At 38.8% G+C, this 23,866-nt stretch overlaps 1 protein-coding gene across 3 annotated transcripts in view; it reads right to left on the bottom strand.

Moving 5' to 3' along the window:
- Positions 1–23,274, bottom strand: part of LOC143693562 (uncharacterized) — a 99,366-nt gene extending 76,092 nt beyond the window's left edge. The window contains exons 1-3 of one of the 3 annotated variants that reach the window (XM_077175332.1): positions 22,998–23,274; positions 22,597–22,662; positions 8,487–8,686 (exon numbers count right to left, since the gene is read on the bottom strand). In XM_077175332.1, the coding sequence (XP_077031447.1) occupies positions 8,487–8,686; positions 22,597–22,662; positions 22,998–23,149 (418 nt within the window). In that variant the 5' untranslated portion in view covers positions 23,150–23,274. Of the gene's footprint in view, positions 1–7,489; positions 8,687–22,596; positions 22,663–22,997 lie in introns of those variants that run through there. The other 2 variants (XM_077175331.1, XR_013181363.1) reach the window with 2 other exon arrangements.
- Positions 23,275–23,866: the final 592 nt, after the last annotated feature.

Here is a 23,866-nt window from a genome sequence, read left to right as displayed (position 1 = left end):
TTTGCAGCAAAGATAGGAAATTAAATAAAGTACGGTGATGTTTACTGCCAGTACAGCTATTAACCAAACTTCCATTTGCAGTAAGGACACTATAAGCTACACTCAAAATAGAATTTAATTAATGGAAGTCTTGTTAATTACCACTAGGGCTTTATTTGTCTTGCAGCATTTCTTCTTCAACAAATTACAGTAGCTGTGCCTTTCAGTGGCATTGGCCGGATTGGAATTGTTATGCAGTGGGCATGTGTGAGATACAATATTGTTTACATCAAAATTCTGTCTGGCAAGAACTTGATTTGAAGCTGACCAGGAGGTTAGAAATAACATTATAAGCAACCCATGGTTCTCTATTCCAATGACCTGATCAGGTCAAACTGGGAACAGACAAGCAGGACCATGCAAGATGAGCCATTTACTTTGCCATATTATGGGCAACTGCAATTCCTGATTTGTTTAATTGCCTGGGATCAGACCTGGTGAGCCCTGGGAAGCTCTCAGAGCATGTATCTGGGCTTCAAAACCATATAATAGATGCTGATTAGGAAAATTTACCTGTTAAATATTTCCTGTAGCTCCCAGAAGTGTTTTCAAAATTGGCTTGCAGTTATAGTGCAGCTATAAAATACTGTCCAGAAGGTGAGTCAGCAGCATATGGATTTACAGATAATTTTTGAATGAACACAGCTGTATTGCTTAGTGATTCACTGCCATGGTAGTTCGAACTTTTATGAGGCCTAATCAGATGAACTTAAGATGAAGGCAAATGTCTCTCATTATAAATGGATTTGTTATCAGAACTATTTAGCAAGATCATAAAAAAGGCCTTAGAAATTTTCTTCCGGGTGTTTAAATATTTATCTAGCATTTCTTTTTAACTCTGGTGCAAATCTCTGTCATCTGTATATTTATCCAGTGTCTTGTAGATTTGGCATGGATGTGTATCTCCTGTATAAATAAAGGATAAGAACCTTTAAAGCAAGATAAAGCAGGATACCTGACAATTCTGGTGGGTGGGCAACTGCAGCTCCACTAACTGCTGCTGGTCCTGAGCATCATGAGATTCTTGCAGCTGAGCAAGACAGCAGTTCTATCTATGTGAATGAAGCAAGTAATGGAAACTCTGGGCTCTGAAAGCAGATGTCTCTGCTAAATGCTTTGAACCCTGTAGTCATCTGTCCTGGCTGAGTCTTACTGTTTAGTCAAAATAAAGGTGGATGTGACATTCCAGACACTAGGAAAAGTGGATATAGGGTCAGAAATGTCCTCAGGGAGCCTTCAGCAGAGCTGAAGTTGTTTGTGGAGGGGAAGCTTTGTGTTCAACAGTGGTATTACCCCTTTTGTTACCATTGGGTGACAAGGGCTAATGGCAGGGAAATAGGTGTGATGTGTAAAGTGTAAATAAGTGTTTTACAGAACTAAGGAAAGGAGATGCAGCAGGACTGCACTATAATGGGTTAGGGGAAAGGAAGATGAAGAAGATGGTAGTGGTTATAGTGAAAAACAGAGAGGGAGGAAAGAGAAAAAATAAGAATAAAATTATGAGAAAGAAGAAAATGCCAAAACTAGGGAGACAGACATTTTCATTTCATTTAATGCAGTATAGAATAAGACAATTCTTGTTGTTTGCTATTTATTTACCCACACTCTGTCTCCATTACCTGAATCAATGTAATTTGTAGCTCTAATTTTCAAAAGGATTTCTGACATAAAATTCACTGTGGATTACTCTGAGCAATTGAGAAAAAAAAGTATACTAGTTTTTGTGGGCTGATTGAAAGAGCTTTTGTACACCATGTGGTGGCTGCATGGCTAAGTGGGATATACCCAAGGGAAGAAACTGAAAAAGCAGCAAAGGACTGAAGTAAAACAGGTGAACAGATAGATTAGACTCGGGGAGACTGCACAGCAAAAACAGTTTGTGTGCTTCTTCTTAATCCAAGATGATTCCTGAAACGTATCAGCATTAGAAGACTAACAAAGTTACTAGCCAGCCTGCTGATCTAGCTGTGCTCAGGGGTGAAATCCCTCATCACATTATAACATTTAGAAAAACTCCTAGAATTTATCTTCTTTCGCTAACATTTGGACACTGATTAAACAGGATCATCAGACAGGATCATCAGTGTCCGGGTATACAGAGCAGCATTTACAAAATTAAATCACTTCTATTCACAACAGATGAACTTGAGATGCTGGCTGCCCAAATAAGCAGTACTGAAGAGCCTAGGACATGGGCTCCAGTAGCTACATCTGAAATACTGTATCATCAAACAGTAGATATGGAATGGTTAAAGAATGGACATAGCTTGTTCGTGTGCTCCTAGTAAGTGTCAAAAAGATACTATGCTTCTGGAAATACGTTTTCTTTTACTAATTATGTATAAAACACTACAGTCATTGCATGGGTGCATAAGAAATGATTGTTAAGATTTTTTTTTAATAACATGTATGGCAGGGGTTTTGGGGGAAGTAGATTCCTCCTGCCTGTGTTTCAGACCAGAATCCTCAGTGCAGATCTGACTGTCATAGAATGATTTCTCCTCACCCCTGCCATCTGTTTGATGTTTAGAAATGGTCCCTCTGCGTGCATGTCTGTGCATGCATGTGTGGAAGGGTCTTCAGGTCACACTCTTACCTTACTGGCTTCAGTCAGAGGATTTCAATGTACCTCTGTGAGAGGAAGCTGAGGGTGGAGGTCAGTTCACTGGCTCTGGGAGCCATTTGGAATCAGCTTCTTTTGACAGGTCTCTCATGGCACATTTTTTTAAAAATTGTCTTTTTTTCTTTTTTACTTTTCTCCTTTTCGTTCAATTTTCATGGATGAATGGAAGAAGAAAAGGTCTTACAATGAATAAATAAAGACTGTCTCCAGATGATACTGGAGCAAATCAGTGCAAATGGTGCAAATTTTGCAATTTTAGGTTTTCTTGTGGGCCCCCAGGATCTGCAGCCTACTATCAAACCTGCTCCTCATGTGACTCCTTCACAGTCTTAGATGACATGAGCACAGACTCCCCATGCCTCTGATGTGAATGCCCACAGGTAGTGTGAATAGCCTTGACTTAGAATTTCCTTCTGGGAGGGCTTAAGTAGTTCCCCTAGGATTTCACGCCCACAGATCTATGACTGGAATTTGACAGACAATTTGTTGCACATTCAAATGTTCAGTGTAATTATTTCAGCCCACAGTTTGTACCGTACCACATTTCTGTACATTCAGGTGCAGAGGACTACAGATATAAGTACCATATTCTAAGCGTAGTAAGGTGTACCAGATTATGTTTGTACAGAAATATATTGTTAAGTATGAAATTCATGATTTTTTTCCTTTATCAAGATACACGATGTCACCTCTTCTGCTCCCCTGTGCTCTTGGGAATTTATCTGATAGTATGGCACAGGTTGAACCAGGACTAGTTCTGTTATTCATGCTACTAACTGGAACTGATGGGAAAACAAGAGGACCTTTTCCATTTTATTTTGACTTTGTGTTGAAAAAAACAGAAGCTGAAAATTATCCAAAAGCTAACATGTTCAGTATGAGTTTTCATGCCAATATTTTGTTTTCCAACTAAATTCCAAAGTCTTCTTGGGAAGCACAGACTGGCAAATGCCTTGGCTCATTTTGAGCACGGTGTGATTGGCCTCTGTATTTGAGATCAGTCCATGTGAAATAGTTCATAAACTTTGTGACATCCTGTCTTTAAAAGCTGACTTCAAGGAGTTGAGCAAAATAGTAAATTTGAGCATCTGATCTTCCACATTTGCCCATACTTAAGTGGTCTAAAGGTTACGTTCACTGTGTGAATAAAAGGATGTTTAGGCCACACCCCAGTGAATTATTAGATTTTTACTGCATATTGATTATTTCAGTTAGATATAAGTAATATTTTAATAAAAAATCTTCAGAGAAAACCCAAAGCCTGAGGTAAAACCCATCTTTTTTGTGCTTATTCTGACAGACGTGGAGAAGTATTTGAAAAAAATTATTTGAACATGCACAATGATTGACCAAAAAATTTGTACAACATAAATCTTAGTGAAAGCAATAATTTCTGTGTGCCTCTATATTTCTGATGTTTCCTTGTATATGTGCCTTATGTACATATATTATTTTTGTCTTAAGCACTTCATAAGTGTTGATCTTTACTAATAGAAGTTCACCCAATAATTTATACATGCAAGACAGCAAAGGATTCAGTCAGGGTATTTAATGTCCTTGAAATAGAACAAGTGAAGTTTAAAAAATTATAGTTTTAATACTTGGCATTCCTTCATGCAGAGATTATTCCAGTCCTTCCTCTTCCTCCCCCTCTGTTCTTGGCTTATTTCTGTACAGTACTGTGAGTGTTAAGTGACTATTGTAATATAAACCCCTTCTCAGCACTGCCAAAGGAATTTTCCAGCTAAATGCTACATAACCAGCATATGCAAAATGTAATGAATCCATCTGTGGGTGAAAGTCTGTTCAGTATAGCCTAATATTGCCACCCAGACTGCATCTGGGCATGTATCACTTGCATGAGAGTTAGCAAGTAGCTCCAAATATTTGCTGAAGAGACATTAAATGACTTTCTCATAGCAAATTTTAGCAAACACTTTCTTGCAGTGTATGCAAGTTTACCTGTCATTAATTCTTTTCAAAAGAGGAAAATACTCTATGTTCTGTTAGAGTGCAATTGGATAAGCCATAATTTATGACTTAGGAAAAAAAGATTAGCCCACATTATGATGCACAAGACTAAATTCCATTCAATTATGTTGATATAGATTCACTGTAATTCCATCAGTCAGTGAATTTTTTTCCAAATTAATGTTGAAATGACTAAAATTCAAATGCTTCCCGTAATTTCTGTTGTCATCTTGAAGCAAAATGCAAAGTCTCTTGGTCTTTTTCTTTCTCCTCAGACAGTTTTTAAAGAGTGACTGAGGGGATAGTAGGCAAAGATGAATGGTACATTTCTACAGGGATTTTTATTCTAAGAAGGCAAAATTTTTAGATCTCTGTGTATGAATGTGGAAATACTTCATTTCACATTTTTTGACGGGGAGCAGCCAAAAGTCACGCACCAATCCTCTTGCTCTGCAAAAGAGACCTGAGCAGAGCACTGCTCGCAGGGCTGGGGGCGTTCCCAGTGGGCTCAGAGCATCCTGTCAACTCACTCAGCTGTTTCCCACTTGCAAATGCAATGCTTGGCCTTGTCCAGGTGCAATTATGCAGTATCATCATTATTGTTCCTTACACGTACCTAAAGCTGACCTGGTACCAAGGGCTGCTGATTCCAGGCCTTTTTCTAGTCACTCATGCATTAATTAGATGCTCACCACATTTTTCTAAAGAAAAGCTTCCTTCAGCTCCCCATTAATTTTCTTTTTCTAAATCAATTATAAGCAATAAAAAATAGGTGAGATTTTGATTGTGTTTCTGTTATGATAAATAATTCCTTCAGTATGACAAGAGATTTAATCCTGAAAAACTGAAAAGTGCTGTTATTCACAGAAATGCTATATTGCCTTTATTATGAAGAGTTAAATGACATTTTACTGCCTAAGGAGAAGAATTTGAAAAATGGGAAAATATCTCGTAAGAATATTTTAAATTTAATTATCCTTTAAATATGTATTTTATCAAAGTTTATCTGTCTGGAAAGACTTTTTCAATATCAAGCATGCTCCTGCAATCCATACCAAAGAGTACATGTGCACATTTTAGAACTCTCAAGAGCTTTTGCTATGTAGTCAGTATAGTTGGAACAAAATTAATGTCATGCTTGAAGCTACATGTTTCAGTCTTTCTCTTATACATCTTTTGGGGGAAAAAGGAGCCTTTAGAAGAGACTTTTACAGCATATCTAAATTACATCAAATAAATGCTTAGACTGGCTGCCTTCTGCATGGCAAACATGCATTACTTTATCAGGCAGTCACATGAATTTTAACTTCCATTGTTCACTTATTCATAGTTTTCTGAGGTGAGCTCATTTGGAGTTGAGGTTAGAAGTACAATCACATCAAATTGCTTTGAGAAGTCTGGTCAAAACTTTCTGAAATTATTATTGCTGTGAAAACTTGAGGGTAATCAGTTCAGTTCCTCTTCCATTCTCTGTGTGCTGTGAAGGAGAGACATCTCATTGCCTTACAACCAAAACCAATGGGTCAGATGCTGTCCCTGAGAGATATCAAGCATAGAAGTAACACACTTCAAACGGTGAGACTGTGCGTCAGTTCTTGAAATGGATGGACTTCCACATTTTTGATGGAAATAGAAGAATGATATCACCTACCTCCATCTCCTCATGCTATGTGCATTGATGCTCACACAGCCTTCCTCCTTCATGGAAAGAGGGTACATTTAGAAGTAAAGCCAGTAGGAATAGGTAGGTGCTTCAGTGAGCTCATTTATTCAGGTTTCCTAGACTGATCTTTAAAACACGCTTCATCTTCACCTTGAGAGATCTGACATTTGTTAAGTCTTCCTTCCTCCTACTGTCTTAAATTGAAAATCTTTTCAATTTTGAGTGCACTGATACTGATGAAAAGACTCTGAAACCTAAAGTTCAAACTAAAACTAGGAATGGCATTAGATATTTACTCTCTATAAAAAAATTATACCACTTCAGTTCTATCCATTTGGATTAGACACTTACTTCTGCAAGTTTGGAGCTTTTTAGTAAATTCTACTTGTTTTGGTTTTGGAATGGTAAAATGATGTGTTGTTGAACTTCAAAGATATTCAGCTGTGCCTGTACACAGACCAGATGCTTTGTAGATAAGAAAATGTTGCCTAAGCAGTGATTGGGAAGATATTTATAATATGCAAATCAGTTACTGGCATTAGAACTCACTCCCTTTAACTCAGCATATTTTCCCTCTTGTTGAATGTGATTCTTCCCGGAAATCCTGGCTAGGTTTGCTCCAGAATGTAAAGTAACTTGGTAATGGGCCAGTGATTGTCACTGATTCAGAATGGCATTCACCTGGCATCTGCACCTTAGGAGCTCATGTTTCTACTCATGTTCTGAAATTAACATTGCAGGGATGCAAATGGATAGTCCAGGGTCCAGACTACTTTTCAAACAGAAAACTGATAGATAGCCTAGGGAATTTTAAGACTTTTGACCTTTTCTAAACATGCAATTATTTTTTCATTGCTACATATTTTGAATCTCTTATTTGAGCTTTTTTTGAGGTTTCATCTTCCAGCTGAAAGAAAGGGCTGCCAAAAAAAGTGGAAGAAGGGATTTTGTCTTTTATTTGTGAAACATGCAGGTTTTGATTTATTTTCATTTTACTTTTCTATCTGAATATAGTTTGCAAAGAGTAAAAAGATCAATATAAGAGTACATGCTTAAGCGTGGAAGCTGCTTATTTAGGAAATAAAATTGTCCTAACTTGTTGCTGATGCTAAATCAAAGCAATTGACAGCTTATCTATGAAAGCATCAGAAAGAAAATCTTCATTGTTTTCAATCATTAGATGGCAAGGTTTTATATTAATTTTAGTCACTATGACCAAGTGAAATAGAGCAACACTGCATCATTTTCTGTCTTCATCTTGTGAAATCAGGGCAAAGTTATGGCCACATATGCCTGTGGTAACAGAAGGAAAGCATATGTTTCATACTAAATTATAATGCTTTCTCTACCAGAAGTGTTGCAATTACAGAGAAGTTACTCTGATAATCTGGTTGTGCCAGAAATTTCCTAAAGCATTAGAGACAGGATTAGGTGAGAAGACAGAAATAGACCCTCATTCCTTCTCCATCTTTTTTTCCTTGAATTCCTATTAAAATTCCACTACAAAGCGAAGCAGACTGGAGGATGTAGAAAACCCACCAAGAATTTTATTTTCCATACTAAACTGTGCCACTCCTAATCCCTTCACAGTCTCTGAAACTCTGGTGATTGATAAACCTTCACTGTTATCAGTCAGTGATGTTTAATGGGGCATATAGCTGACCAAGTGATCTGTGAAGCTCTCCCTCTGTGGTTTCCAGCTGGGAAGAAATTCTTGTCAACCTCAAGCTACCAAGACAATTTGCAGATTAATTTCATTTGGACTGCTGTCACACCACATTAGCTCTATGAACATTTCTGGGGGTAGCAAAACACAGATTTGTGGCATAAAAATGACATAGGAAGATATAGATTTTCTGGTATTCAGTGACTCAAGTATAATCATTGCATTAAAAAAAAATTCCCCCAAATTGCCTAATTGGGTAGCTTTAAACCTCTAACTCTGGCTCTAAAAGAGCAGAACTTTCTGCAAGACACAGTGGGTGATCTGATTGCCAGTAGCTGCTCTGGTCTGAACCCAGCTGTGGTGGGGGGAAAAGTAGAAGGGACACTTGTCCCTAGCTCAGTTAGCATTGCTCCTCCATGGGAAATTACTGTCCATCAGTGAACTGCTTCTTGTTTAAACTGAACCTTTACTTGCTCCAACCAAAACGAATTCACTTAACAGTTTACAGAGTAAACTTGACTGACCTGGTTTTTCTTTTGCAGTTAACAAATGAAACTCAGGTCTGAGGAGACCTGAGCAATTCCCGTGGTCAGGATCAGCCTGGTGTGGCAAAAAGGGGTGACAGAAAAACTCCCCTTTGGCTGCAATAGAGTACTCCTCTGTCTTCATCAGCAACTGATTCTTGTTGGGAGAGAGAATTTTGTGTTCATCCTGCTGGTATACTCTGAAAAAAAGAAACAAACCAAAAATTTTCTAAAATGTCACTGAAATCAGCAGAAACTACATGTACAACAACTTGGGTGAGGAAGAAGATGCTCTTTTCAGATGAAGGCATACCCCATTTTTTGCACTTTAACAAGACACTATTACTTATGATCAGGGGTTTTGCTTGGCTTTTTCATGGAACAGAGTGTTTAGTTGCATCTCACTCTTTGCAGGATAAGGCTGGAATGAAAATATCATCACTTTCCAAACGCAGAGCTTCACCACTTCTTTTTTTCCTGTGAAGCTGCCTCCCCCTGTTCTGGCACTTTTCTTCTAGTGAAATCATTTTTGTTCTATTCCAAAAGCACTGATGCAATAGGGCAACTGGAAATATACAGGGCAAGAGGCATTTCTCTCAGTGAGCCCTTTCTTAAAATGTCTGTTGGTTTCTTCCATCATCCCACAGTGCTAAGGAGGGTCTGTTTTGGGGTAGAGCCTCAGTGTCTCAGTGTCATTTAATATTCTGCAAAAAGTCTTTTTAAACTACCATCTTTAAAAACCAGAGAATTTGAATTTTCTCAATTTCTTGGCATACCTTATGATGCCATGTCCCTCAAGCCAGACTTATGGTTTACTACCTTCTTTTTCATTTTACTTCATTCCATTTCAAGTATCTTCTTCAAGAAGTGTTTTTACTAAAATTCAAGATCTACTACCCAAACAAGATCTTTGCTCTGCAGCAAGTACTGCTGTGGAGTTCAAAGCTTCAGTTTACATTAAAGGCAATTTTTCAGACATCTATTTTTGTCTCCATAGTCATTAGATGGAATAATTGGTGAGAATTTGCATGAGACTCCCAATTGCTTGTTCTGCTTTTCAGCTCTGCCTGTAGTTCTACTTATTTCACCATGTTACTCCAGGTTTACACATCAGGCTCAAGTGAATTAAATTGGGGCTGTCCTTCCATGTATAAAGCCAAACATGCTGAAAAAAAAAAGATGGTAGGCGTTATAGTGTGGCCAGTCAAAGTTACTAAGCACTCTTTACTTTAAAATATCTGCCTAAATCCCAAGGGAAATGTGCAGGAAGATATTCAGAGGTGTAGTAACCAGAGGGTGTTCACAGCTAGACCTTCTTATTGCTACGTACGTTTGTGTGGAGAACTGTACCTTGTACTTACATCTTGAAAGTTCTGAGCTGCATTCTCAGCTCAGAATGAGCTGATTAGCCTCAGCTGGATTCACAAAACAGGCTCAGCTGTGATTCAAAATTTCTAATAAAAAGGGAGAGATTCTGGATACTGAGGCCAGCCTCAGGGAGGCAGGAATGGTAGGTTGTAGTTCCTGATCTGGTGAAGAGTAGTTACATAAAATGAGCTTCATAGGGCAGCTGAAACTAGTTTTGGACAGTATATAAATGCCATAGAAAGAAATGTCTTCTGATAATAAATGTATTCTATTATGCTGTGCCACTGAACTGTCAACAATGCCAGCTGGAAGCCCTGGGGGCCCAGCCCAGTCCTGCACTGCCCAAACTGCTGCATCCTGACTTCAGCCCTCTTGTTTTTCCAGGTAGTGCTGCTGCACAGAGTAGAGGGCTCTTTTCCTGCATCCACGTGTCAGGAGTCCAGAAAACATTATCCAGTTTGAAAAACCCTTGCCTTTGAGGGGAGGAAGAGGGAAGAGTTTCCTAGCAAAAAATGCACAGAATCAGATCCCAGCTCCACAGCAAGAATGTAGCAGTGAGAGAGCAGAGGGGATAGAGAAGTAAAACACACCCTCTAAACCATGACTCCCACAAACCTACACTGCAATACCTGGTGATGTTATGACATGATAGATTTGTTTTCAATTTCGTTACTGTCATACCCAATTAGGTTTGATCTAAATTAAATCTACTTATGCCAAAGAAGGATTCAAATTTATTTTATCTAGCGTAGATAAGAGCTATTACCTACAGACTACAGAACACAGGAAGAATGGCACTGAATCCATCACTTGGTGCTCTCTCATTTAATCCCAGATGTAGGTCCCTGACAGTGAATCTTGAGGGGAATGGAAATCTCCCACTCTTGGAAAAGCAGTGCTGAGTCTGTTCCCCTCTTGCCAATACCTCTCCCTGGTTAGCAAATGGTGTTTTTTGCTCTGTTTGTGATGGGCCAGGCACTAAATGGCAGAGTATTTTGAAAGCAGATGCTACAAATTACATCCTAAATCCTCCTAGGAAATTAATTCCCATGTTCAGGTTCTCATCTTGGAAGATGAGATAACTACCCCCTCCCAGCTTGAATGGATATTAAAGAAATACATTCAGGTCTAAGAGGCACTCAGGTACCATAGTGAGGAGAAACGCAGCCTACAGAGGATAATTCCACCTTCAGATGAGGCTACGGAGTGCAGTAAATGACATTTGGTGAGCTGCACACTGAAAAACAAGAAGAAAGCAAATATTAAATAGCTGCTAGCTCCATGAGAATCTTGTGCTGAATGAGAGGAAAGTTCAAAAAAAAAAAGGCATCATAAAAGTGTGTCATAGTTTGTAGGCATACAGTGAAATAATTAAGGCTGTACAGGCTTCCCCTAAATGTCAAATGCTTGCTTTTTTAAATTCTAAATTTTGTTCTGCTATGTACTATGTTTTTCTTTGAAAATGAAATAATGTATTTCCCGAAGAGAGTTTGTCCTCACTTTGTCCTAAGACAACTTTCTCATGTAAAATTAAACCTGAAGAGTGTCTTTTTGAAGGGATAGGCAGATTTATTTCATTTCCTTCTCCTCTGTGTGTGCCACCTTTCTCTGGAGCAGATCAGCATGGACAGGTCCTTACTGGAGTTCTGTGGTTCACACTGTGCTCACCAGGATCACCAGGCTACTCTATCCCCTATGCCTGATACCCACCCACAATTTGTCTGATGTGCAGCCAGCAGTCTGAGCACACCCTTGGGTCCTGTGAGGTGTCTTCTCCACTGTCCCTCTGCAGGGGTGTGCAGAGCCCAGCTGTCTTTGGTGGGTGCTCGATGCTTCCTCTGCATGTCTGCAGGCAGCAGCTGGCTGACACAGATTGGAGCAGCTTTTGCTGGGTGGAGGTGTTGCTCACTTACCCACAGACACTGAGCAGGCAGAAAAGTGTTAAACACACACATCTGCTCATCTGCATTCTGCCCACATTTCTTAGAGCTTGGGTGGATGTCCAGCTGTCTCGAGCACACACAGCTAAGTCTCAGTTCACTCTCCTTTCCTGCTGAAGGCGCTACACATATATTTGGGATTTATAGATACATGTATGCATAAACTTATCTCTTCCAAAATTACTGCTCCTTGATCACTTTCTTTCTCTCTTTTGTTGACATATCATAGTGCTTTTCCATCTTTTTCATGATAGCATTTTTCTGAACAGAGATGCGACCTGAGCTTGCATACCTCACAGAAAGCAATTAAGAGTTTTCTGATAACTAGCTCTCTTCTTGCTCCCGAGGGATCCTCATTCTGCTGCTGATCCCTCTGACCCATAACTGGCAGCCTCAGAGCAGAAACCAGCAGGTACAGTGAAGTGCCATGCAAAATTTACCAAGTCTCTTCAGCATGGGCAGATTTTATAATGCAGTGCCAGTACAAGTCTCAGTTTCTTTCCGTAGTTATTATTTACCCAAGTTCTTTTGCATTACCATTTTGCATCAGCATTTCCAGGATTTGGCCTTTGTCAACTTTAATTTGCATTTTGAAGAGCTTAGTGGGGTTCTCTTTGAGGTCGTCATGCTGAGGTAGGAGGACTAAAGAGATGAGTCCTGCTGCAACAGGCAGCTTTAGGAACAGTGCTGGCTAACTGCCCTGGCAAACTGAGTGGAAAGAGAAGCTATTTGAGAGCAAAAGAAGAAGAGACAAAAAAATTTTATATGTCCTTTCTGTGTGCATGCTGACTTTCAGTTTTCCACTAAAGATTAGAAGCTTGGAAACATATCATTAACTTGTCTTTCTATGAATCTCATTTTCAAGTGTGACAGCAAACAGAAAACAAGAGATAATCTGGCTTCTGTAGCAGATACTTCAAAGCAGCTTTTCCTTTTCTTTTTTTTTTCTTTCTTGAAACACATTGAAATAAAGCTTCCAGAAGCAACATCAAGATATGAAGTTCATGCACCATAATCAGTGTGCTGACAGAGTGATGCTAGCTCCTCCTGTCCAACTGGAATCATTAGAAATGTATCACTTTAGATGAACAAAAAACAACAGAGATCAAAGGAGATTTGTACAAAGGAGATTTGTAGTTTGTGAAGTATCCCATGCTGGCTCTAAGATTTTTTTTTTAATATTGCTAAGTCCAGACCTGTGTTTTATATCAAGCCTTTCAAACCATTTATATCTGGATTATGTACAAATCCTGAAACAATAGCCAGAGCATGATGGCTGTGTGGTTCCTGTATTTGGCAAAAGTTGCTCGCTTCCTTGTGTGGAATAGTCCATAATTAGTAAAAATATGTAGTTTACCAAGCCCACTGTTTCCTATGGCCTTGAATGGAACCAGAGAACATGGGCAGCTCAATTTAGGATTTGCAGAAGACATGCAGAAATTATGCTTTATAATTGAAAGAAAAGTGAAAACAAAAAACGTTTAGCTCCAGCCCCATTACACTAAACCAGCCTTATATTTTTTATGTAGGACAACAGGATGCTATAACATGATTAGCTAGTTTTTTAGCACCTAGCATACTGTATTTAGAGCATGGAGATGGGGAACTCATTCCCATACCTTTCCCAGTGTGCCTGTCAGTCCTGAAGCTGAAAAGGCCAAGAGCAGCAATGACTTTAACAACATCAGTGTATAGAAATCAGTGAGCTCTGACAAAAATAGACTTGAATGTTATGACATCTGAAAGCACCTCATGGCATTAAAAAGTTAGATTAACTACAGGACATATGAGTCAATAGATAGCCAGATGCATAACTTTAGTTTTAAATCTTCAGTAACTTTCTGAAATAATACCTTGTCGTTTTTCTACTTCTCGATTTTCTGGTTTCAGAAGTTTCCTCTTGGTCTCTTTATTCAGGCATACAGACTTTGAAGTCTTCAACAGGAGATAAATTTTTTTTTGTTATGAGACAGAGAAAATATATGTCTCTATTCTTCTACCAGGATAACGGCAAGGAGGAACCTTCAAAGCCAACTCAGTTTAAAGGAGGATGTGGCTTTGGTTTTGATTTTTAATGTAAATCTTCCTCCAGAAGAACCTATAGGTAGGGGATAATGTTTTTCCTCACACTTGGGTCGTGAATTAGCAGAGAGTTAATAAAGCTTTAAAGAGGCATATCTAACGATCTTTAACAACAGGTGGTAAAACTCACTTACCCAGTTTACCCAATACTATCTGTAAATGAGGGTCCCTCAGGAGAACCAGCCACAGAAAGCCTCTCTTCCTTTAATAATACCAACCTCTGTTTCTATGGAAACAGCACATCGTGTTTGCTGCTAGCAAGGCATGCGTTTGGCCCCTTTTAAAATAAACTGTGTTCTCTTTGCACTGTTTTTAAGGCTGAAAAAAGCACTCAACTTCCAACACACCAAATTATTAATGCCTCTCCTTCCCCTCTAATTAAAAAAAAAAAAAAAGACATTGGATGCATAGCCTGTAGCTGCTAATTATTGTAACAAGTAGTGGCCTTTTTGTAGGTTACCATTGCTATGAAGAATGGATATCTCTCTGCTTTGTGGCAGGGCATTGGAAATTTTGGAATTATGGCTAAGAACAAATGTTAACCTCCTAAAGATGGTAACTGGCTGGCTCCATTAAGTGCATACTCCCCTGCATGTTTTTCCATATGTTGGAGTTTGGTGATTTGCACCAATGCATTTTGGAAGTGATTTCTCTTCATATCACTAGGCACTTAAAGATGCTAAAAGGCCATCTGTCAGACACCTGGTGTGCTTCATACAAGTGCACATAGTCACCTCTTCTTCTCCTGGGCCAGCAGATTTTCAGCCTGAGTCACTACAGAAATTCATGGAGTTTTCCTCCCCAGCTGTAGATGTAAAACAGCACTGAATAATTAGATTGTAAATAAAATAAGACGTTTAAAATAAGAAAGCTGCAACTTATCTGCTTCATTGATGGGTGCTTAGGTCATACTGAAACAATTTCATAAGCTGATGAGTTTATCATGGAAGCTGGTTTTATGGCTTTCCATATCTTGAGCAGTGAAAACAGACTGGTCCACTTCAAGCTGTGATGGAACGAAGATTTACAGAGCTTGGGGAGTCTAAAGGATGGCATTATAGGGTTGTCAGAGTAACAGGCCTTAGGAATCTGCACTGTTTATGTTTAAAGAGAGAAGTCAGCTGGAGGCAGGCATCTGAGACATGTTGGATTGATTTGCAGCTTAAAAGCAGATTGTGTTTGGGAAGAGAAGAATGGAACTCTGGCTTGCATCTGTTTTTCAGATTATATAACAAAAAGATGTTTTCCTTAAAAATGGCATGAACACAGCCCCACTTCAGCAGTTGCAGCAGTTTCAAACACCTAGTGAAGCACAGCCTCACCTTTGCAGCAGGTCATTAAGAGAGAAACCTGGTGTCGTGGAAGAAATCAAAGCAATCCAGGGTAATCAATCAAAAAAATAAAAATAAAATTGTTTTTGAGTTTTAAAGAAAGATATATTTTATACACCACCAGGCATATTTTATACACCACTTCATATGGTATCTGAATACCACGTCCTGAAAAATGGAAGAGATTTGGCCCTACATTTTTCACTCAGCAAGATGCCCTTGTTGTTTGGGGCCTTCTTCAATGCTCATGAGCCAAGTATAAAAGGGTAATTTGCATATTAAGCTTTAAAAAAAACATTGTGGTGAATACAGGTTGGGAAGAGAGAAAAAAAATTCAGACTTCCCAAGTTCAAATTAAGAATTTGTAAATCTATAAATTAACTCTCAGGATTTGCAATACAAACATGGCTGATAGCAAACTAGAGGTCTATGTCTTTCCTTTGTGGGAAATAGAAGTTTTACAGTGCTAGGAAGCTCTAGATATGTCTGTTTTTCTAGTACTTCTCAGCTATTCTTTGTAATTCATTACTGCAATGGAATTCCTTGCCTGTCAGTTAAATAATACAGCTCTTTAGCCAGTCTGTGAAGAACTGCAATTTTCTGTCTGCCCCTATTGTGTTAAATTGTACTTTTTCTCTTATTACTGTAGCATTTCCAATTCTCTGTTGATCAATACAGTGCACTGACATTTAAAGGGAATATTTTCACTGGAGTTGAAAAGGTTTTGTACAAGAAACACAGTAATTTTCTTTTGAGGTGAATCATCTTCTCCTCTGCCTTGTTCTACACTATTTCTCTGCGTCTTCAGTTTGTAAAGTACTTTCTTAATATCAGCTTTTAAAGATATGTGAGACCTATCTCTATTACAGCTGAAACTGACTAAATTATTAGAGATATAACAAACTTTTTTCAGTCAATTCCTCATAGCTATTTTAACTCCCAATTCCATATAATCTAAGATACTTCTAGAAGAAGTTTTTGTCTATAAGTTTTTGTCTATTTTTTCTCTTTTGTCCTAAGAGAAGTTTTTGTCCTCTCCTAATGACCCTATTATTAAAATAGGGCCTTTTCAGTTTCAGTTTGAATAAAATAGAATAATAAAAAAATAAAAGTATTTGCTGTATTCATTTAGTCATTTGTATGTAATTCTGTACTGGGGATACAGGCCATCTAAAACCTCTTTTGATCTGCCCTGTTCTCTTATCTCTTTTTTCCCCAGCTTTTTTTTACCATAGAATGATGAGAAAGTTTTTTGACTTTTCTAACACAGCTACAGCTGTCTAAATGTTGTTTCCAAATTTTAGTGAACTGGCAGTTTCTCTGCTAGTACCCAGAGTGTCAAGGAGCACTTTCTTTCTTGATCTTTCATGTCAACATACGTTTAGGAAGGACTGGATGCTGAAGCAGAAAGTACAATTAAAAATACTGTTCTTTCACAGCAACAGTCAGAGTAATATATTTGGCTCCAACTGATGAAGAATATAAGCCTGAGAATGAACTTTTCTTAAACAAATGGAGAAATATGGTTTTAGAAATGTCATGGAGAATTATTGTGGACTGTGGTTGTTAAATTATTTTTCCAGTTTGTTGATCCTTAAAAAGTTAGAAAGGCTGGTATGTGGGCTCTGATATACATTCAAAACTACTCAAAGTTTCCCAAAGTCATTGCTTTTAATGCTAAGAGATACTATGATTATATTCATTTTCTATTTAAGGTAAACCAGCAAGATGCATCTCTCAAATATAAATTCATGCTGAAACCCATCAGGTCTGTCCATTCGAGTTCCTCAGTCTTTCTTCTGTGATTAAAATCGGTGTTACTTATTTACTATCAAGTAGGGTGAGGATTTCTTCTCATATTTAAGATCCTCTTTATTTTTTAAGTATCTGTAGTTTGTATGATATGATATGATTGATATGATATGATGGTGTTTGGTTATACTCAGACATGCTTTTTTATTTATTTATTTTTGCACCAGTAATTGTAGTAACAAATGTTTGTCCCATCCATAGGCTGTGGCACTGCAGAGAACCTGTAATGAGAGTTTAGAACTGGAATCCTCAGTGATCAAATGTGGTTCCAATACATAGTTCATCAAAAAAAGGACATTTCTGTATCCATGTTTATCAAAGAAGATAAGGAAAAAGGGTATTTTTATTACTTGCAGCATTAAAATGTGATGAATGATGGACCCCAAAATATAAAGGGCAACTTTATATCCCATGCACACTGCAGCATACGTGTATGTGTATGTGTATATGTGTATTTGTGTGTGTGTATTTATGTATTTGTGTGCATGTGTGTGTATGTACTCAACCTTCTTATCACAGGCTCTGACACTTTAAACTTCAATCCTCTGCACACCAGTTTCCAAGACAGGTAGAATGGAAACCAAGAATGACACCAAAACATAACTGTAGGTATTTGTCTGGGGAGGTGTAGAATTTTTTTGCATTGAAGTTCAACTGCTGACATTTTCCTGTGAAACAAAGTCTGTAATCTAAATTCACAAGCAAGAAATTGTAGATGATGTGCTTTTACTACTTATTCAAACATTCACTCATTGCATTTGTCCTCTGATTTGTCTAGCTTACCTCTTTCAAATCTTTGGTTTTATCCTGACAAGATTTTAAAATTTATTTTATTCTTCTACTGATGTGTGCAAATACTTGTAAAAGTACGATGACTCTGTAATGCCAATTCTGTCTGAACAGCTTCTTAAGAGAGACTGAAACAAACCATTCTGATTTTTTTTAAGCTGTTTCACTGATGTTAGCAACCAGATCTCTGTTGTGTCCCTGGCAGAGAATTATTATTATTCTTTCCCAGTGTTCATCAGCATAATTGCATCAATCTTCCTTTCTCAACTTATGCAAAAGAATATTGGAAAATAAGAAATTTTTATTGTCACTTACACATCACAGACTTGCCAGAGACTAGAATTTGCAGTAAGATATTGAGACCATGCTTGTTAAATGATTGTTAGGATAAACTGGCAGGGTGTCTGCTTTTAAAGATAGGTTACTCATATACTAGCACCAGAGACTGGTAAAACCCAGGGAAAATTCAGAACCCAGGTGGTCTCCTTGATGTACAAAAAATACTACTTTACAGAGTTGGCTCTGCTTCTCCTTTTGCCATCCCAAAAGAACTGCAGAAAAGGCATCTTTTACAGGGAGGATTTTGACCTTGCAGCTTTCTCTAAGTGCATAAATTCAAAACTGTAGATTTATTTTAGAGTAGATTTCCCATGGGAATAGAAAGCTGGAACAGACCTACTGATTCATTGAGGTCATCCTCTACCTTGTCAGCAGTCTCAGGCAGTCGCATCACACATACTCTTTTAACAACTGGTTTAGTGGCATCCTAAAGCTAGATGCACTTAGATATTTTGTGCAGTAAGAGAATATCCCAAAATGGTTCTTGTGCTAAAATCTCAGATCTTCTTAGTCTAACAAAGTGAAAGCCTTTGCAACTAGGTATCTGCTTTCATTACCCAGTAGGCTGCTAACTTGAGGGGTTCCCTGATTAAAAATTTTTCAGTTTGTTTCCACCTCAGGCTGGGTCATTCCCATTCCCCTTATTCTTCCAGCCTTTGGCCTGGTGTCCCTAATTTGATATTGGTTCTTTCCTCTGTCCTGTAATCTCTTTCTCTGTTCTCAAATTTTCTTACTTGAGATGACTTAAATATTTCTTGTTTGAGATGGCTTAAATATTTTCTGTAAATATTTTCCCTTGTTAACGTGACTGAACTGTCACATAGGTAATGGCTAAATCTTTGACTACAGACATTTGCTTTCAAACCCTTCAGCACTCCAGATGCTTTCTTAAACTTGGATATACCACCATTGGCTTTGCCTCCATTCCACCCTCATGATTGCTTCCAGAATGTGTAATTCAGCAAGACAGGGCAAGAGTGTTTGAGCACATCAGGGCATAAGGTGTAAAAGTGTTAAGTACGTGGTAGAATAAAAATGCCCTAGATAAGTACACAGCAATCCCAACAAGAATAATAGAGAGTTGACCAGAAGATTTGGCCAGATTTATTTCTTGTATCCTCCTGACTCCATTTTTATGCTGATTTGTTTCAGGGAAGGGAGTAAGGAGGGCTGGCAAGAGGCCACAAAAGAGTCTGCTTGGTACCACCGACAGCTGCTGCTCTGACTGAGGTGATGGCAGCTGGTGAGGAAGGAGCTGATAAAAGGTAAAAGATGTATATACAAAGCACATCAAACTGCAATCCAACTCAAGATCTGAAATGCTCCCAGTGTCAGTCCCTCAGTGCCAGCACAGCCCAGTAGTCTGCATGGCTCCAGCAGAGAGCCACTCCTTCACCACCTTTCCTTGTAGTAGCCCCTTTCTCTTAACCACAGTAGCAGCAACTCTGTTTGGCATATACTCAGAGCTTGTGTGAGACAATTGCGTAAATAACAAAACTGAAAATATATTTTTCCTTCAAATAAGCTGTGAAAAGACTAAGCTGTGTAGGAGATAAATGAAAACAAGGGAGGCTTTGCTGTTTTATGTACTTAATAGCATAGCAATCTGTGGGGGTCATGTTTTCTATCAGCTGAGGGAAATTGTATATATCTACTGCACACCATCTAGCTGAAGGCATAGTTACAATAGATGATCCTTCAGGAGGCATCTATATATTCTTTAAATGTACAATTATTTTGAGTGTTTATGGTAATTGCATGTCTCAGGTTCAGTTCTGCAAGATGAAGTACACTACGGTGCATGATTCAGTTTCTTAGAGTGCTTTGCTCTGATATTTGAACACGGGGAAATGAGTTGCTGATTACTTTTCAGTCATTATGTTTGATTTTTAGGTTTTGTATATTTAATCATATCCCATTCATTTAAATACTTAAAATTACCTTGTGGTTTAAAACATGCAGCCAGTTATGCAGGTTAGTGTTTAATACAGTGAACAAATTGCTTTTACATGTTACCATTTTTGTGATGCTTTATATCATGGCTAATATACAAAACATAATTTTCCCTCAGTACATTTCATTTTGAAGGGCTGTAAAACCTTATGAGAAGAACAATAATATTGTGGGGTTTTGTATCTCCTTCATTTTACAAGAGTAAAATAATGTGATATCTCTTGGCATCATTCCAAGTAATGGTTTTTCCAGCACATGCATGCCAATGAATATTTTATTCTTCCAACATTCTTTTTTTCTGCCTTTAACCATGGTAGGAATGGCACTGTAAGTGGAAAACATATGCCACCCACATAATAGTTTCTTTATTATCTTGATCCTAATGTCAGTTAAACTTTGAAATCTTCAGTTAGTGACCTAAATTCTTCTAAACAAATGTTCTGTTGAGGACTACCAATGGAGACATAAGTTTAAGGGATTCTTCCAGTATTGAGCATTCCATGAAAATGCAGTTATAGTAGTTCAAATTGTGACAGATTAAGTTCAGATTTTTTAATCACCTGTTTCACAAAATGAGGAAGAAAGTAATAACTCTGTGCCTTATGAAGTTGTGCCCAGTTTTATTTCTTTTCCTTTTTTTTTTTTTTTTGCAGCTGACCACAGTAAAATCATAGGATCATAGCATCATAAGAGTGTTTTGGGTAGGAAGGGACCTTAAAGATCACCCAGTTTCAATCCCTCTGCCATGGGCAGAAATGCCATTGACCAGACCAGGTTGCTCAAGGCTCCACCCAACATGGCTTTGAACACTTTCAGGGTGGTGCACCCACAGCTTCTCTGGGCAACTTATTTCAGTGCCTCACCACCCTTACAGTAAAGAATTTTTTCGCAATATCTAGGAAGGGTAGAAGACCTGAAGTGCCCAAGGTGAGGCCCATCACTACTGACACACTCTGCTACCAACTCTCACTGAACAGTGCTGTTCAATAGGCAGCTCTGTTATAATGTAATGCACAGATCTCTGTGCCCACTGGAAAGATCGGGTGGCCACAAAAAACTCTACTTGCTACACAGTGTGTATACACATTATCTCTGTGTTTTGAAGAGGAAGGATGGTGACTTGGCTGAGTCCCACCCACATGAAGATGTTGGGGAATTACCCTGGTTTTAAATCATTGGAAGTGGAACAAGTGAGTAGGGCCACCAGTTAGCCTGGACTTTTAAGGAGGGCCCACATTTTCCTCAGTGGCAGAACAGATGGTATCTACAGGAATAGCAGTAGAGATTTGTCTGCTTGCAGCCCATGGAATGATCAGGCTAAACTGATGGAGTGAACAACAATTTCATGAAATGGCTGTGTTAGCAATGTGTTTGTGTATATCTTGTGTATCAAGTGTATATCTTGTCCATTGATTGCAAAAGTAACTCACTTCCCTGAATGACTGGAATTACAACACTAAATTATTTGACCATTCCATGCCGTAATTACATGACACCAAAGCATTTTGAGCATTACGTGTTATAACTATGATTCTCTTTGGAAGCCTGGTGCCATGACATCCTACTGCATCAGTGCCATGCTAGGCGGGCTCTTCTGCAGGAAAGAGCGTCCCCAGCAAGTGGTCTGTGATTTATTTTTATCATGAGACAACCCCAGCAATGAGCAGTCTGTGTCTCAAGGTACTTCTCAACAGGAAACAGTGCAGTATACCAGCTCCACCGGTGAGCAGTTCAAGTGGCTGTTCAGATGGTAAGCTTTTCCATCCCCAAGTACTCCCAGTGCTTGGGTATGGCAATGGGACTGAGCAAAACATAATCTGAGCCTAAGAGCTTTTGCTGCCGAGCCCGCCTGATCCCTGAAACCTGGACATCCTTGCAGCCAGGTGACTTTCCTGTAGGGATACGAAGGACGTGCTTGCAGCACTGCTAGCATCTCATCATTAAAAGGACTGGGCAATCCATGGAAAAGACAATCCATGATATGCAATAAATCAGTCTCACATTAGATGCCTGCCAATGAATATAAATGACCACCCACACAGAAAAGCTGCCCAGCTCTTCACACTCTTTTTGCTTTTTATCATCTGCTGTTTTTCAGGAGGCCGACCTGTCTCTGTGCCAAAAACTGCTCTGGATCCCCATGCTTACACTAATATTACTGCTCTCAACAGAGTTACACCATTTCATTTTGATGAGTCTCTGAAAAGACTCACCAGGAATTTCCCCACCTCCAATGACCTGGGAGGCCTGTAGCTCTTCTCTGTAGGGATCCCAACTGTCTGACAAGACCCTCACAGGGACCACTCCTTTAGGAGTCATCAGTACTTGCCAACAAAACACTGCTGGGGAAATACGAGACCACGTAACACAAATTTCTGATACAGAACATGTGGTAAAATACAATCAACACAGTGAACCTGGAATAATGTGGTCTTCCCCACTGGAAGAGCTAAGAAAGGTAGCAGAGACTTATGCTGCAGATACAGCTGAACTTACCCTGTTATGAAGGAATGCAGCAGAGGATCACTTGGCTTGTCTTGCCAGTATCTGATGAGGATGAGACTGTGAAGACAAAGATTATGTCAATATAAGAATCTGTTTCCAGATATTATGGTAGCCAAAGTTTTAAAAAATGTAGTTGGAACAGCCTGACAAACATGAAACAAACAGATGCAAATGTTTCAAAGCAAAATATAAGTGTAAATATTGATACCTCAATTAAAAAAATAAAATTCCCTTCATGAAGCAGAGTTTATTATTGTAGGTTTAGAAGTAAACATGTGGGTCCATGATTTTGTGCCTAAGTATAACAGAAAGGTATCTTTTGTGAGTCCTTTTGAACTAGAAATTTTTTGGAAATAGGTTTTTCAAAGTAATGCTGTGTTGCTTTTTCCTACCTTTTCTGCAGAGTATCTGAAGTTGTGGATTTATTACTAAGTACATATTGTGGAGCCGGCAGATCCCCATAAGCATGAAATCCATTTCTATGTGCAATCATAAATCTTAGAAGCACTATCTTTATTAGCAAGAAAAATAAGTGGGAACTCATTTTGACTTTGTGTATTTGTGCATCATCTTGTTTCTTCTGTGCTGTTTCTTTCCTCCCCTATATATATTCTCATCAAAGGCTAAGAGCATTGTCTCTACCTATTTTTGTTCTCTAAATGCCACCAAATGTTTAGAGGAAGGATGAAAGCTTTGTGCTTAGCACAGACTGAGATAGGTTTGTTAGCTAGTCAGCTACTGACAGGTATTGACACGATTCCCAGCGAAAATCTGAGGTGCTGACAGAAGATGAGGTGGAGATGAAAACAAAATATGAGGCGGAGATTCTCTGGGGATTTCGCGGAGGAGAGCATAGCTTCACACATGCTGTGTAGCCTGTGCCCCACATACAACCCCAGTGAGACCCAGGAGAGGCTGCTGAGAAAGAATGGCAGGATGCTACAGCTGCCACATTAATTCCTGCTGCCTGAAGCTCCGTGTCTAAAGGAGCCAGTTGGAAAGAGGGCCAGTGGGCCAGATGAGTCATGTTCTAAAGGGCTGGATTGAATCACAGACTGTGGGCTGAGTGTTCCTCATCTTGGAGTGCTGGCTTGATTTCACCACAGGCCACTGAAGGTTGGATCAGTTTTAGCTAAAAAGAAAGAGGCCAAAATGGATATTTATGAAGTCAAAAGCATTGGTGTTTTTGCATGAGTCACCTGCTTGCTGGGGATGGAAAGGGTGAAGTGATTTTAGTAGTGCTTCCTCACTAGTGTAGAGT

This window comes from Agelaius phoeniceus, chromosome 3 (genome assembly GCF_051311805.1).
Source record: "Agelaius phoeniceus isolate bAgePho1 chromosome 3, bAgePho1.hap1, whole genome shotgun sequence".
In the NCBI taxonomy this organism is placed as follows: Eukaryota; Metazoa; Chordata; class Aves; order Passeriformes; family Icteridae; genus Agelaius; species Agelaius phoeniceus.
This window is presented reverse-complemented; position numbering and strand designations above follow the sequence as displayed.